This window comes from Branchiostoma lanceolatum, chromosome 11, assembly GCF_035083965.1.
Source record: "Branchiostoma lanceolatum isolate klBraLanc5 chromosome 11, klBraLanc5.hap2, whole genome shotgun sequence".
NCBI lineage: Eukaryota > Metazoa > Chordata > Leptocardii > Amphioxiformes > Branchiostomatidae > Branchiostoma > Branchiostoma lanceolatum.
The window spans coordinates 2,868,818-2,885,528 of NC_089732.1; the positions used below are offsets into that span (position 1 = coordinate 2,868,818).

The 16,711-nt window shown below is 42.2% G+C and overlaps 2 protein-coding genes across 2 annotated transcripts; one reads left to right on the forward strand and one right to left on the reverse strand.

Annotated features, from left to right (window-relative positions):
* Positions 1–3,714: 3,714 nt before the first annotated feature.
* Positions 3,715–7,043, reverse strand: LOC136445352 (CMP-N-acetylneuraminate-poly-alpha-2,8-sialyltransferase-like). The gene is made up of 4 exons (XM_066443315.1): positions 6,794–7,043; positions 5,775–5,843; positions 4,915–5,469; positions 3,715–4,387 (listed from the first exon to the last, which is right to left on the reverse strand). The coding sequence occupies exons 1-4, from the start codon at positions 7,015–7,017 to the stop codon at positions 4,114–4,116; spliced, it is 1,122 nt and encodes a 373-aa protein (XP_066299412.1). The 5' UTR covers positions 7,018–7,043; the 3' UTR covers positions 3,715–4,113.
* A 5,057-nt stretch (positions 7,044–12,100) lies between these two features.
* Positions 12,101–16,670, forward strand: LOC136445099 (alpha-2,8-sialyltransferase 8B-like). Its single transcript, XM_066442960.1, has 3 exons — positions 12,101–12,123; positions 12,742–13,491; positions 15,109–16,670. The coding sequence occupies exons 1-3, from the start codon at positions 12,101–12,103 to the stop codon at positions 15,431–15,433; spliced, it is 1,098 nt and encodes a 365-aa protein (XP_066299057.1). The 3' UTR covers positions 15,434–16,670.
* The last annotated feature ends 41 nt before the right edge of the window (positions 16,671–16,711 follow it).

Below are 16,711 nucleotides of genomic sequence, written 5' to 3' on the forward strand. Positions count from 1 at the left end.
ACTGGCGGGTGTTTCCACTACGTGGTCCCCCACACGGAGGTATGAATGAAGTGTGGGCCCGTCTTTACCAAGCTCCAAATACGCATGAGGCTCAGACCCGACCGAAGGAGCACCAGAAACGGCACCATCGGGGGCAGGGCCTGTCTCTTCACTATTGGGTGTTTCCATCTTTCGTTGGTCTTTTTCTGGCAATACCTCTGAGTCCGGAGCCGACAATTCTGCTCCTTATCAACAGAGGTCAATTAGTTATAATTTGCATACCTTTAATATAGCGGCAGGAAAAAGTAGTGGTTGAGGGAAAATGGAGTAGGTCACGGCACTTAACTTAACTTAAATATAAGTGATCAAATTTTTGTGATGACGACATTTTAGCTGTTGACTAGTGACCGTTAAGTCAGCTAAAATTAAGTTAAAGTTTAGAAATCAAGAATTACTTAGTAATGTGCATTTCATTGTGTTTTCAGCTAGCTACCCACATGGCGAAGATCAAGAAGATCCATTGTTCCTTTCTTGATTTATCCTCTTTGGAATAACGGCTCCACTATCTAAACTCTCATTGTATGTAGTGTCATTTGTATGTGGTGATAATGGGAGTTCCCCTTTCTGTGAAACGGCAAAGGCAAACTACCACGGGATTGCTCATTCTCTTAAAGGCGGGGAAGGAAGGCTTTTTTCCCCCAGATCATTTGCATATCTTCCTCTGTGTTACTGAATGGCATGATTCCTCTGACGCGAAATGCTGCGCTCACTCATGCATGTTCCGATTGATCAGGAACGTTCGAACACCACCGTTTCCATATCACATATCTCCCCTTAAAGAAACTTTCAACGGTGGACAGAGGAAAAGACACTGGGTTTCAATTTCAGCGAGCGACCCCCATAACCGTTTCACCTGTTTTTTTCTTCTAAATACAAATCCATGATATCTTACATTCTATTTACAGTGAAAAAAAGACTACTCTTACTACACAGCGTTGAGGTGTTCTTTCACGGTGTTTTCCCATAAAAAATGGATTCAAGATATTGATCAGCAGATTTGATATATAAACGATAGGTTTACCAAACCCATAAGTGAATATTCAAAACATAGAAACAGATATGTTACGGGTCTCGAAAAAGGATGAAAGACAAATGATACAAAAAAGGAAGTTGTCCTGCTGTCGATAGGGTGCCCAAAATGTAGACATGTCTTCCATGTAACAAGACCTGACCACATACCGAATTCTAAGACAATCCACCCATAGCTTCTTGAGTAATACTGTTCAGTAACATACATGCAAACATACAACGCTAAAGAAAAACATAATCTTCTAGGTAATGATTGATAGGAATGGGGGAATCAAGGAGGCAGTCAAGCTAACTTCTAGGTAATGATTAATAAGTCAATGGTTCGGCAGGGACGGCTCCCAATGTGCTAGTTTTGAGCCAGACTGGAGACCCCTTTCCCTAACTTTGCCGACAATGGGGTCATATGGGGTAAGTCAAAATGAAACATATGTATAAATGTACATATTCACGTCACGACATATTTACAGCAAAAGAACTAAATCTCATTATCTGTATCTAGAAGTTGTTTTGGCAGTTACAGCTTTAACCTATCACGCACGATTCGCCAGACTGATTAATTTGTACACCGGGGGTGTTTCTGGCATGTTTTGGTAAACAAAAAAAATGGCTGACAAAAATGGCAAATATCTACCAGGCATATGCTAGAGGCACACTTTTGCCACATTCCATGTCATTTGGCAAGGATAAAGATACATGAATAAAAGAACATATGTTACTGTTTTCCGCTCGGGCACCCCAAAAGAAAATTTATCAGAAAAACGTCATAAATACATGAATCAAAATTCTGCAGTGTGTTGATTAACAACCGACCTGAAATGGGGTGCCCATGTCAACAACATAACAAACAAGGCTAAACAGACGTTAGGAGTGATCAAACGTAATTTGTGGGCATGCCCATTGCAGGTAAAGTCACTTGCGTACACATCACTCGTAAGACCAAACTTAGAATACGCAGCAACAGTATGGGATCCATATACTAAGAAAGACAAAGATAAATTGGAGAGGGTACAGAACCAAGCAGCCAGATTCTGCACGAACAACTACGTCAGGGGTGCTAGTGTCACCAAAATGAAAACAGATCTGCAGTGGATGTCACTCGAGGAGAGAAGGAAAATGTCCAGACTATGCATGATGTACAAAATGACTAATAAATTGGTGGACGTACCAACTAATAAGTATCTAATACCAGCTCAGAAAAGGACAAGAAATAGCCATGCCTTTAAGTATCAGACTTTTCAACCTAGGATTGATGTGTTTAAAAATTCGTATTTTCCTAGAACGATCGTAGAGTGGAACTCGTTACAACCAAGTACAGTGGAAGCATCCTCATTAGATAGCTTTAAACAATGCATGCAGTTAGATATGCGAAGGTTAGACGTGACAGGTCGTTCGGTGTAATATAACCAGCTGCTGCCGCGCCGCGTGCCTGCGAAGCTGGTGTGTTACGCCGAATGGCGGTTATACAGGCTATATAGATACAGATACAGATACAGATTAGCTTAATACCATGTTGAGTGACAAATACCTGATATATGATGAAACAAAAATGATACTGAGAATACTACCAAAAAAAATATAAAACTACTAACTACTTTAACGTAGCTTTGGGGTACAAATGTACCCCGTATGTACGGATGAGGGTTAATACAAAGACAGATTTAATAAATTTCACAGACTTATGTTGCAAGAAAACATCACAAGAACAAACGCAGAGAGAAGATGAGTTGTACTTCTGGAGGAATGAAGGAAAACAGAAAACAGAAATACCTTCAGTCAGTTTGCCCCAATGTCGACAGTCAGGTGTTTCGCCCTAGCTGTCCGTACTGAAAATAACTGCCGGTGAGTATTCGCCGCCTTAACCAGACTAATTCCAAAACTGATGAAGAAATGCCTGCCTGACATTTACATTCAATTGGTAAATGACGCAATGCAAAATGGGCCAATCTCATAAACTTTCCAAGAAATCAACTGCTCAGATGAATTTGCATAGTAATGTTTGGGCGTCCTTATACGTATGCTTGGCAGCAAACAAAAAGCTGTCATTCGGCCTAATACGCATGCGTAAGTTGAATGCATATTCATTTGTGGGTGTCCCTCTGTGCTCTTAATGTTTGTCATTGCTGGTCCAAATTTTCATATTTTTCAGTTTAAAAGTTAACAACAGACTGAAGGACACAATCTCCGTGAAGCATTTATGGTGTTTGTGGTGTGGCTAATGTGTTTGATACCCTGCTTATCTACTAACATGCAAAATTTCAGACAAATCCATCAAAAGGATCTTGATATATAGATGCGAAGACACAGACCCAGGAAGAAACAAGTTGTCAAAGTATGAAAGTATCATCTTAGCAAAGAAAGCGCTAATTTGCATGGTTTATGTCTAATAATGTTCAACTTTACTTGACTTCCAAATGCTGCAAGAATGAGATTCCCATCATTCACCACTACGGAATTATAGTATTTCAGAGTTTCAATAGAGAGGAAGTCCGCATATTCACTGCGTGCAAAAATAGTAGAACACAGTGAATATGCGGGCTCCCACTCTATTGGAACTCGGTCCTCATCCTCATCCTTGTATCATACAAGAATGGCATGCTTCTATTCAAAACAATTCAAAACTGTACAGTTATGCTGCGCCAAAGGACATTTACGGACAAGAAAAGTTTCTTTCGCATATATATACATAATTTTGAAATTTTATTTTCAGCCTTTCCTCAAGTTTTGCAGATATGTTGAATATATACAATGAATGTACAATACAACCAGATATCGCTATAATGTGTACAGTTGAAATGTAAAGATGAAAGAATAACAGCCGCATACTTAGATTACTTGAATACCTTCAGCAATAAGCTATCTACTTTGTTATGATTACAATAAAATTCTCCAAACAAAATTCTCTAGACATACAGATTTCAACGCACATCGGTGCATCACCCTTTTGTAAGCAGAATATCAGTAAGTTAACAATGATGACACGTGTCAATCGGTCTGGTTAATTGACTAGCTAAAATGACACATCAAACATGACGGACTTATGATTCTTTACAGTACGTCTTCATTACAAGCCTCTGTGTGCAGTACCAGTGCCTTCCGCTGGTGGAGCGTCTGAAACGCCCGATACTCTTCAGTCATGTTATGGTGGAGAAGGTTTCTTGCGCTTCCATAGTAATGGTATTTTATCTCTCGTCCGTCCTTGTTCTTTCCGAACGGATAGAATCCGTACAAGTGGATCTGGTCGCACACGCAGGCTGCCAGGGCGAACATTATGCTTCCCGTCGATGGCCATTTCGGATTGAAGTCTGAATCCTTCCACAGTCTGAAAAGCAACCACTTGTCAAACATGCAGAAAAAGCACAGCGTATCACTGACTACAATGTACAGACAGTTTGAACTTAAATAGTTGTAGATTGTAGGCTTAATCATCCTGTTTTAGTCGGTTTGGTAAAAAATGTGAAACCCTCCAAAAAAAGAAAATGATAAATGAAAAAACAAACTGAAAATGTAGATTGTGTTGGGATGGACCGAGAGTCGTGGATGTTCTGCAGTGCTCAGCCGATCCGTTTCTCGATTTAGTCTGGTTGTGTATGTATCAGCGGATATGAGAGCATCAAGGGCTATAAACTAGATAAGATTCAGTATGTACTCAGTAAGTAATTACAAGAGTACAAACACATTTACATCTACAATACAAATACAGTAGTTAAGAAGAGTTCTTTCAGATTAATTTAGAAAAAGTTGCTCGCGTTTTCAAGCAGCAAGCGAGAAAAAGACCCAATGGTTAAGGTGCTATGAATTAAGGTAGTATCAAAAGCAAGTGCAGTTTTAAGCAAATCAATAACTCACGCCTTCATTCTTTCAGTCGCTCCCCTTGGTGCATATGAAGCCTTGATCGGCAGGTGATGTTCCAGTATCATCGCGTTGGTAAACTCCACGTCCTGACGCCCGTTCACCGTTACGAAAGCAGGGATGTGCAGAATCTGGTCGTGAATGAGACTCAGTCGCTTGACAAATTTCTCTCGTATGCTGATATTTTCTCGACATCCTTTATAATCGTGTGGAAGAACGGAAGGATTCATGGTGGTGAAGTTAGATTTTGTCCCCACGTCATTCACGAACCCCTCGATAGCGGCAAGGTTACATCTGAACACGAAGTCTGCAGAGTCGATCTGAGGACCACAACGGCTGCCTAGAAGAATCCCAGAATTCCCCACGACTGCACAAGACCGGAAGTGCTTGCCCAGAAGAGGTGACGACTCCGGAATCAGACGGAAGAAGTCCTCAGTGATCTTGGCGTATTTTTCTAAACTAACTTCGTATTGGATCAATTGTCCAAGTTGGACTTGGGACTTGTTTACGGTGAGATCTGTGTCGGGGTTAAAGTGCGTCATAACCCACTTTCTATTAAGAACACAGAAAAAGTTGTTTCAATTCATGAAAGAACAAAATCGACATGACCATTCCACTACTCAACAAACAAATACCACGCTTTTAGACTAGAGGTTGTTGTTGTAAGGGTCTTCGCAGCAGTTTCTAAAACGCCAATCTCCGTCCCTAATCCGACAACTATACAGCAATTAATCTAAGGGGAGTTCTATATACCTCTGAATGCTATCGGAATCAAAATAACAATAGGCACCAAAGACAATTTATCTGTATTAGATATTGATATAATTTCTTCATATTGCACGACGAAAATGTCTCACCTTAATCGCTTAACTTCCGATGAATTGAAATTTACTCCCGGGGCCTCAGTTGTTCTTGTGGAGTTGATCCTATGAAAAAGGTAGAAACAGATCGACAGTAAGTAACTATGACTACGCACGAAATGAAAGAAGAAAGAGGGGTCTATTTTGCCATTGAGACCGACGGCATATGTACCAGAGATAATGTAAGGAATATTTAGAACTTAAGGTATAATTATTGTCACCTACGTCGAGTGAGGAAATAGGTGTAAATTACATTTTCCAACGGCACAGCATCGGGGCCTTTTAGCGCCAGCCAACCATAGCGACAAACACATGGTTAACGCAGTGCAACTCAGAAAATTCATTCTGTCACAGCGTTGTCTAAACGTTTAAACCCGCTTGCATACACTTTATGGTAGATCCCGCGTCAACAACCACAAGACCAGATTACCGTGTTGAGTACTCCACTTGCACTTTGCTTCTACCGGACACGGCAAGGCAGAAGTCGTTGATAGTAGTGATCGTTAACTCGTGGCGGTCTATTTGCTTAAACGTTTGTACAAGATTACCATGTGTAACGACATGTGTTTACCGTCATGGTTGACTGGCGCAGGGGCGCTGTTTCATCTTGATACCCGCAGTACAGAAATACTAATCGAAGGCAAAGGGTCTAGAACTATTTTTTGTGGCAGGTAGCATAGTCTTTTTTTGTTGTTGTCATAATTGCAACATGTGAACAAATAGACTTATGGGTGCTGTACTCAAGCCGACGACTCAAACGGGAACATCCACTAGGCCCATATAGACCGGGCCACCTGCCACAAAAATGACTTCTAGACCCTTTGCCTTGCCCAAATCTTAGATTCAGATATTTTCTTTAATTTCTTAATTCACCCAAAAGAGTTCAAGGTAACTGTTATAATCATCATGATTCTGCGTGCAATTATCCCAACGGTTCCCATCATAACGGTCGACAAGCTACCCTGCAGGGTTAGTCATGGCTATAATCAACAGCCATTACCTCATACTGAACTTACCTGTGTGAAGACAAAACTGCCTTTGACCTCAAATATTGATTAAACGAAAAGTAGCGAAGGTGCTGCGACGCCTTCATGGTGATCAACATGTAGACAGCAATCGAAAAGAGTACTGCACAGGCCAGAGATAGGACACAAGTCTGTCTGGTCGCCATGTTTATTGTGGCTTTCTCTAATCTGGGCGTTACCCATACACCTTGCTCAATGACCGCATATATTCGCATAGAAGTGTAGTTTGTCTACTATCAAAAGAGACCATGTTAGGGTGAAGAGAGCTTATGAAAATTGTTATAAGGATTGTATGTAACCGGAACGTAATGTAGCGTTCAATCGAGTAGCGATTAGTTCATTAGCAAAGAAACCAGTAAAGCACTCCCCTAAAGTAAAGTGGTCTAATCCAAAAACAGGTGCGGTAGGGTTGCTGAATACAGACATACGATATATGACTTGCCGTCACAAGGCCTTCCTAAGCGGATATGTAAGTAGAACTCTCATAGAAGGATGAGTCTGACGTAAATCGAACACACAACATATGGTCTCGTCCGTTACCATGGCAACGGATAAGGTACGCAACGCAAATTGAAAAATCGTACATTAAATCCCGACTAAACTTTCTTTTAATGCCGGGCGTAGTGCCAATTGTTGATTTTTGGGAAAATTTTCTTTCATTTGTATCAAGATCTCATACGCCAAGAAGGGTGTTTCAGATACCATTGATTGACTTCAGTGGTAACGTACGCACATTTGTGGTTGCATATACAGTAAACAAACGCTTTTTGGATATGTTTTGCTTTCTATTACGAGCACACTTGTTCTTTAGACCATAGAAAATCCCCGAAATCCAACGCACGGAACGATAACTGCAGTTAGCCACTATCCGCAAGAGGCTCTCTTGCACCGCCGGCGCATGACCGCAGCACTCATGACGAAATAACGTACACGTCCGACCTATCGCTCGGATGCCGAAACTTTCCTACCTAATCCTGTCAGTAATGAACAAGCTTCCATCTCAAATCGTTACTATATCAGGTGGGATGAATAAAAGGGAATCTATGATCCACCTATAAGCACATACTTTGAACCCCAATTATATTTTAGACCGTACTCTTTTGTGTTACACTCGGAGTAATTCAGGAGTGAGACCTTCACCGGACCGAGGTCACAGTGGTGTATGGTTCAGCTATCAGAGGATAGTATCACTCGGTCTGCTCTGTTTTCAGTTGTTGTTTTTTTTTTGTTTTTTTTTGAGTGGGTATCGTCCCAAGTACCCCCTCATTACCCGCCTCTCTGTCAGGAGTACTGTATTCGCCATGACACCTGGAGTGACCTCAGATCAGGTCACGGACCATGTTGAAATGGGTACAATGGTGTTCTGACCGCAAGGTAAACACACAGCTCCATTTTAGGGACACCTTTTGTGGCGTGCATGCCCAGCATTTCTCGAAACATAGCGCCCTCGTGTCTGCTTACGGTTTTTTTCTAAGGGTATAGGTATATCATATTCTTTGGGGGTGGACACTGCTTGGGTCTACTAATCCGTATCATACAAGTTATAGTTATTATTATTGTGTAAACATTGTACTTCGAATAGAGTAGAAGACGAATGTCATTTTGTGGTAGAATGTGGATTATATACCAAAGAAAGAAATGAACTGTATAAACTTGTAGAAAACCTATTTCCCTACTTCACACATTTAAGTACTGTTCAAAAATTCATATTTCTAATGCGACTAGACAAACCTCCCATTGAAAAACACGTCTGTTCTTTTATATCTACTATAACCGAAAAGCGAGGAGAAGTAGAATTTATTTAATGATAGTCATATTCTTTTGTATCCTCTAACTGTACTTGTATTATGTTTTGTTGTGACATGTAAAAGTGTGGCAGAAATGTGCAATAAAGGTCTTCATTACTTCATTATTATTCCATTATTGCGTAGGCCGACTACTCTCCTTCGCAGCCAGGTGCTGAATTGCGAGGAGCACACAATTGGCGGGGCTAGATCGCAAGCTTAGGGTCTGGTGAACTCAGGTGACCTCAATACGACAATTGCCCCATGTGCGGCCATGGGACTGTAGGTTTTGAACCACTCCACTCGATAAGTGCAGTGGGTTCTTTAACGTGCTCGAGGTGTGGCTCTCAAACACAGGACCTCCATTTAACGTCCTATCCGAGGGACGTCCCTTACCGAAGCTAGGTACTCATTCACACCTGAGTGAAGTGAGGAAAGTCGTGTAAAGTGCTTTCCTAAGGGAACAACGTCAACGGGACAAATCAGGGAACCCCGGATTCGAACTCAGTACCTCTGGGATCTGGGGCCAAACACCCTGCCACTGCGCCACCGCGACGCCACAATAGCGCCACAATAGTGGGATCATCTCTACGACCCACCCAAACAACAACAACACCAGCAACACACCAACATTATTGTCTCAAATTGATGACACGCTTAACCATTATGGCCTCATGCCTGAATTAGTCCGCGTGTAGAGTGCGGGCTAAAAAGTAAAATAATATCAATTGCCCTTGATCGATCCCACCTGATACAAAAAGCATTTGAGATGAAAGCTTGTTTATGTCTGACAGGATAAGGTAGGAAAGTTTCGGCATTCAAGCAATTGTCGGACGTATACGCTATTTTGACCTATTTTGACTTTGGTCGAGCTCTGTCGGCAACAGAGAGCCTCTTGCGGCTGGTGGGTAATTGCGACGGTTGCGCGCGCCGTCGGGCGATCCTACCCGCGGTCGGGCTGGTACCGCGGGTGATACGGAATACCCCGTGTTGTATTCTATATGTACGTACCGTGCACAGAAAAGGAATTCACTGTTATATAAAAACAACTGGACTGGAAGATGTCGAGTTCTGTTGTCGAATGTTTTGTGTCATTATGTACATCAGGTTGTAGCATGGAGGGAGGTATGAAGAGGCGACTGAACTTGTTTATGAATGACTAACGAATGTTGGGACGCCCTTCGCCACATCGACACCGTATCAGATTTGAATCTCATTTGAATCTCAGAGCGGAACACCTTACCTCCTAAGGTCAATGGAGGTCATCCTTGTGTATGTGTCCATTACATTCGTCTGTTCTCGCTGCCATGAGAACTGTTATAGAAATCCTTAAACCGTTCACTAAAAACAACAGAAACCTGATAATGTCCTTTGTCACTTTGTTTATTTTACACTTGTCATTCAGGCAACGTAGCTAGTTGTATGCTCGAACATGCCTAAAGCAGGCTAACTCACAACGTCGATGTCACAGAGACATAATGGTTTCAGAGTTGAGATGTTTCAGATATTATGTGACTGAAATGGGTGAAAGTGGTCTGATTTGAGAGTTACTTCAGATATATTTTACATACACAAGTACCAACATACAAGTACTAGCATACCTTATATGACATAAATATGACTAAAATGAGGAATACTGGTTATATTTTTGCTTAAAATAACAGATAAATAAAAATCGCATAAATTACAACAACAGTTTCATATCTAAATGTACTTTCTACAAGAAACTGACTACTTGTCTTTACAACTCTCTCTCTCTCTCTCTCTCTCTCTCTCTCTCTCTCTCTCTCTCTCTCTCTCTCTCTCTCTCTCTCTCTCTCTCTCTCTCTCTCTCTGTCCTTTTTTTCCTCTGTCCAGCCAAGGTGATATCCCTTCGTCTTGGCGGCATTCCGTCATGGTCAGTCGTTCTGTAACAAAGCTGGGACAATATTGAGCGAGCCAATTCTCTCTGAGCGCTACTCACAAACACGACCCCTGTCAGCACGCTAGCCCCACATAACAGGGCGACCAACACCGCCACCAAACGGCAGACCCACACCGGGAGACGGGAGCAACGCAGGGGCGAATGTTCCATCAAAAACGGGCTCCGCTCTTCGGGCATTCTTAGGGGGGCGGGCAACTCTAGTCTAGTCAAGGCAAGGCCTTTATTTATTCTCGGAGGCTTACTTGTATTACAGTAGGCCATCATGGCCGCTTTTCAACAAGGTCAAGGGGGAGGAGTCTAGTTAACGGTGCACACCCTAGTTCTTCCGCGACAGGTGGAAGTGCGGGGAAAAAAGTGAGTAATCTGCCCGTAATCTGCTTTGAAATGACATTGTAAACTAAGGTAGGTAAGAAGTCGTGTATTTGGGGTGAACAGTGATTTTCGGCTTCTGTGTTGAAAGTCATGCGTCCGTTTGTTAATGGGTCACCTTGACAATTCCTGCAGGTGTATCAAAGCGATGTACGTTTCCAGGGGTACGTGACTCCGGATTGGGCACATCGGTGAGTGTGTCTGTGTGTCGGTGTGTGTGTGTGTGTCCGCATGAATCTGTGCGTATTTTGTGTGTGTTTGTGCGTGCGTGTATGTGTGGGTGTGTGCGCGTGCGCGTGTGTATGGAAACTGGGAAGGTGAGAAAAGCAGTGAATTCGTTGAAGACGACATGGTATTTGATGTTTGAAAGTACTTAGCCACTCTTACAATTGCTCATTGGGACAAAAAGTAAATGTTTTAAAATTTGTATGAAAGTGTGTATATGTAACGTTCTGGGAGACCGTAGAGCATGTACTGTTGATAAACGTTTGCCATCTCATCATACAGCAGGTTGCCCCGGTTTGTTAAGTTACCTTCGCTACCGTCTTATTTGACTCCATGCGCCTGTCTGTCAGGAGTATAGTGTTCGCCATGGCACCTGGAGTGACCTCAGATCAGGTGTCCATGTTGTGCTGCAATGGTGCCTTGACCTCACCAGCACCGTAAAGCCCCAGCTCCAGATTGCAATTCAGGGGAGGGAGCAGCTGAACAGACGGCCATAACATCGTGTGCAAAACAAGGAACAAAAACAGGCTTCAAAGTACACTTAACAGTTTTTCAATGTCCTAAAACTTCCACCAACTGGACAGCTAAACATGTCTAGTTAAGGTCTCATGCCTGAATTAGTCCGCGTGTAGAGTCCCAACGGATCAGGCCTAAAAATAACAGGGCTTAGAAGGTTCGTGTTTAGGTGGATCATAGATTGCCCTTTATCGGCCCCATGAATAGATTGAAACCAAATATTATATCTCATTAACAAGCTACACGGCTCACATACGATACTACGTTTCTTGTTCCCTCTCAGACTGCTGAACAGCCATGATCACGATCAGACAATTATTTATGTCCATGGTGTTGGTTGTCGCGACTTTGCTACTGGTGTTCCTTCTGATCGACGGATGGACAAGCAAGTTTCATTTTCAAACCATACATATGGTAGCTCACTGGTCCGACCACACATCAGGGCCTGAAACCACAGACAGCATACTGGACCATTTCAACATGGAACGAATCCACCAAATTCGGTAAGTTACCATTATAGATAACTTAATTTACGACAACAACATGAAAGTAAAGGGAGTCCCCGGACTTTCGTAAAATCAATGTATTCTACAACAATAGATGCAAAAAAGTGAATACTATGATGTTAACATGTACAAATATATAACCAAGATTGCCATCAATACCAAGTAGAGTGGATTCATTCCTCAAGCTAACCGACATCTTTCACACAGCAGTCGTCCCACAGTGAAGACTGTGTAGCCGCATAGTTCCTGTTTAGAACTTTTATTCAGCCTGTCAATGACAATGTCAGTGGTAACAGGCTGAACTATGCGGCTACAGAGTCTTAACTGTGGGACGACTGCGGTGTGAAATATGTCGGTTAGCTTGAGGAATAAATCCACTCTACTTTATACACTATTGCAATCAATATTATGCCTGTTCACAATAGACGTTCAGTAAAGAAAGTGACCTTGTTCAAGAATGTACTCCATTTTACTCTGTACAAATTAGCTAGGAACAGACCTTGACTTTTTTGCAACCTTATTTGTGTTTAACGCTAATACAGATACGGGACCAATAGCTAACCTGTTACATGTATCAGCATTTTCTAAAGCAATAGTCTTTCCACATGTACACAGAAACATCACGCGAAAGTATTTTGACCCCAAACGGAACATCATCGATTTCGAAGACATCGACGTCTTTTTGAAGAAGTGCAACCCGGCAAGCCTCACACTTCTCCACTCAACAGGGGAGCCCTGTGACGTCACGCACACACGCGTCAAACACTACCGGACATGCGCAGTGGTAGGGAACGGGGGGATACTGCTGGACAGCGGCTGTGGTGCGGAGATTGACGCTCACGAGTTCGTCATTCGGAACAACCTCCCGCCAACTGTTCTGTACGCCAAGGATGTGGGGAAGAATACTAACCTCACAACGATAAACTATACGACACTTAGGGCGGTCTGCACTGACTTAAACTTAGAAGCAACAAAACTGGGGGCGTTCTGCACTGACTTAGAAGCAACAAAGTCGGGGGCGGTCTGGACTGACTTAGAAGCAACAAAGTCGGGGGCGGTCTGGACTGACTTAGAAGCAACAAAGTCGGGGGCGGTCTGCACTGACTTAGACGCAAGAAAACTGGAGGCGTTCTGCATTGCAGCAAAGAATAGGTCCGCGATAAAGGACAAAGAAGAAGAAGAAGAAAGAAGAAGGGCTACCCTCACCCGACTGAGGGAATCACCAGGGATGATATTCAGTTATTCCCTCTCCACTGTGGACTCCTTCGGACAGAGTAAACTCAGGGCCATAGATCGAGTCATCCGAGACAACAAAATCCCCGTTACACTGGCGTTCTCGCACCAGTCTGCAATGAGCAACAAAGGGTAAGTCAATTGAAACAAAAATGGAATGTGTCTTGTGTTATGATAGATATTGCCACTATTGTCTTTCACGGCCAGTTATCATTCCAAGATGCGCATAGTGTTTGCTGGATATCTGGTATTGATGACGATGGTATGTATCATGGTTCCACGCGAAAAAGGCTCAATTTGAAAACTTACTACCTAACCATACACCCCAACCCTTGGTTATCTTCTATTACCTTCTATTACTCTCCGAGTGAAGGGAGTGGTGTAGGTGTGGGGCCCCCGAGCTAGCTAACTGCATGAGCCAATTTTGTTTCAGAGTTTGATACAGAAGAAGGTGTTGACGGATCGCCATGACTTTAGACAGCCTGAGTGATGTTTACACATTTGATGCCACAAGTATAAAATTGCCGTCATTTACCAGTATGTATTAAAGCAGTTTCTCATTAATTATGCAAAGTAGGCCTACTTTTGCATATTTTCTATCTTTCAACATTCCTCTATTACTCAGTTACAAATGTCACATATTTGAGTAGTCATATCATGGAACACAGCGGGTTTTTTTTTTAAATTGCCTCATAATTATGCAAACCAGCATCTTATTTGCATAATCATCGTCTAATCATACAAAGCATCACTCAAGCTATCTACTTACCAAAAATCATGACCATCCATCAAGCCCTTCTTGAGTTATTCCCTTTCACAGTCTGAAGCAAAACGTGCTCCTGCAGTTCCAAAAAAGCCGCCAGGGGGCCCAAACCTATACCACTTACTTTCTGTCGAAAGAGCTATCTACCACACAAAAAATCAGTTCCATAGCATGTCCAGAACATGAGATATCCAAACAGGAATCGAAGTTCCGCTGCAGTACCATAACAAGACCCTAGAGGCCCCAAAATATTATCATTTTCAGGTCTCATCAAGACCTACTCACCTACAAAATATCAAGACAATCCATCCAGGCCTCCTTGAGTTATGCTGGTCTTTTACACACATACATACATACATACACACAAACGCTACCCCATGCATAACCTTCTCGGCGAAGGTAAATATTTGCCGTCTAGTCCATTGCATGGAGTGACATGTTTTAGGTATAATTGTGAATTGATAGCGAAATACTGTATCAGCCGGGACCAAACAAGAGGTACATATTTCACTCCACATTGCCCTATCAAGCATTATTTTTTTCAGTGCCCATATTTGATTCCAGTGTCACTAGCTAAAGTGTCAGTAAACGTCAAACTTCTGCAATGCACTCGGCCTAATGTTTTGGGTATCGTTTATATGTGTGTATGTATCTGTGTGTGTGGATGAACAGCATAGCTCGAGAAGGCCCGGATGTATTGTATTGATATTTTGTTATGTGGGCAGGTCTTGATGAGACCTGGAAATGATTAGATTTTTTTTGTTATGACCCAACTGGCACAATGGATAAAAAATGTCTAGAATAGAATTGTTTGTTATTTGGATGGAGAAGATATAATTCATGCAATGACGTTATTTGAATAATCAGTGAGAAACGCTCATAATACATCAGTCGAAAAGTTTAGAATCATTTGGCGAAGGTATGAGGTCGTAGAACTCTAGTTTGAAATGAAATAACTGACTGTTCGTCGTGACATTCTCTTCCAGTTTGTACCGCAAACTTGCTGGGAAACGTTGGAGACTCCCGTCAACAGGCATGAACACCTTCGCCCTGGCCTCGACTTTCTGCGACCGGATTTCCATGTACGGTTACTACCCCCTGCCCACCTACAACAACAGGAACGTCTCGTACCACTACTATGATCAAGGAGGCTACGGCCCCAATCACAAGATGGAGGAGGAGTACGTCATGTTCCAGGACTTCCATAATCAAGGAATCATCAGACTCGTTATAGGCAAGTGTAATTTGACTGAAGGACGTCTAGAGGGCAACAATTTGTTCAAAGAAACTTCTTGGTATCGAAAGCACTAATTCATACATTACTTACATGCATAGAAACCTTTTGTGGGCCATTTTCCCTCAGCGTCCAGTAGCATAGGTGTAAACATGAGACATAGTGTATATTTGTTGGAATTGTTTTTGTTTGCTTGCTTGTTTGTTTATCATTTACCACTTAGATTAATTATAGCACTTTTGCATTAATTATGTAAATTAGGAAGTCATGTGTTCCACTTGCCATAAACTACATATGTTACATGTATTTGAGTCAAATTATGGAAAACACTGAAAATATAGATTTTACCTATGAATTATGTAAATTAAGTTCCAATTAGCATCATTTGTTTCATTATGTACATCTCTGTCTAAGCTACCTGCATACTAAATATCATGGAATTCTGTCGTTCCTTTGTTCAGTTAATCTCCTTAGAAGATTGTCTCAATAACACAACCGGTAGTTCCAGAGCAAACTGCTAGGAGGCCCAAACCTACACCGCTTCTTTATTACATCACAAGCTATATGCCACAAAAAAATCAAGACCATAGCATGTCCAAGTCAAAAGATACAAAAATGGAAGTTCTGCTGCAGTACTAATGTCACAAACCAGGGGGCCCCAAATCGACCTTGAAATTCGGCTTCACAACACCCGTGCACATACCAAATATACTCGTAATCCATCAAGAGGTTCTTGAGTTATGCTGACTAAAGTATTCCGGAAACACAGAGACAGACAGACAGACACACAGACACACCCAAAGCTATATCTCCATTTTTCATGGAGATAACAAATACCGAAAAATTACGGCGTAAAGAGTAAGAAACGAATTTGCAAACTTGCGCCAAGTGCCATCACTGATTTTCATATGAACCTTGACCTGAGCATTGCATAATTCACCGTTAGTAGACTCGGAGTCGACTCCGTGGATTTACACGCGACTTGAGTCCGACTTGCACAGACCTCAGACCCCCATCTACCATCACCACTCACCCCCATCCCCCCAACTGAGGGGCGCGAGCATGGTTTCGAGGTCACTCAAGCCGAGTCTGGGAAACGTGGCAACTGAGTACCCTAAATTTCTGTTCACAGTCCTGAGTCAACTCCGCTGAGTCGGACTTCAGCTGAGTGCACTCCGGGTGTTCTTGGAAAATGCGTGTGTTTCTTTTCAATTATGAGGATACCAAACTCATGGAACTAGATAAGCGAGATGTTCACACCTTGTAGGTTACATTGTCCGTAACAAACCATATGTACTTAAACATTTCGATAGTAATAGTCCTAACATCTACCATGGTCAGTATGATGATGATTG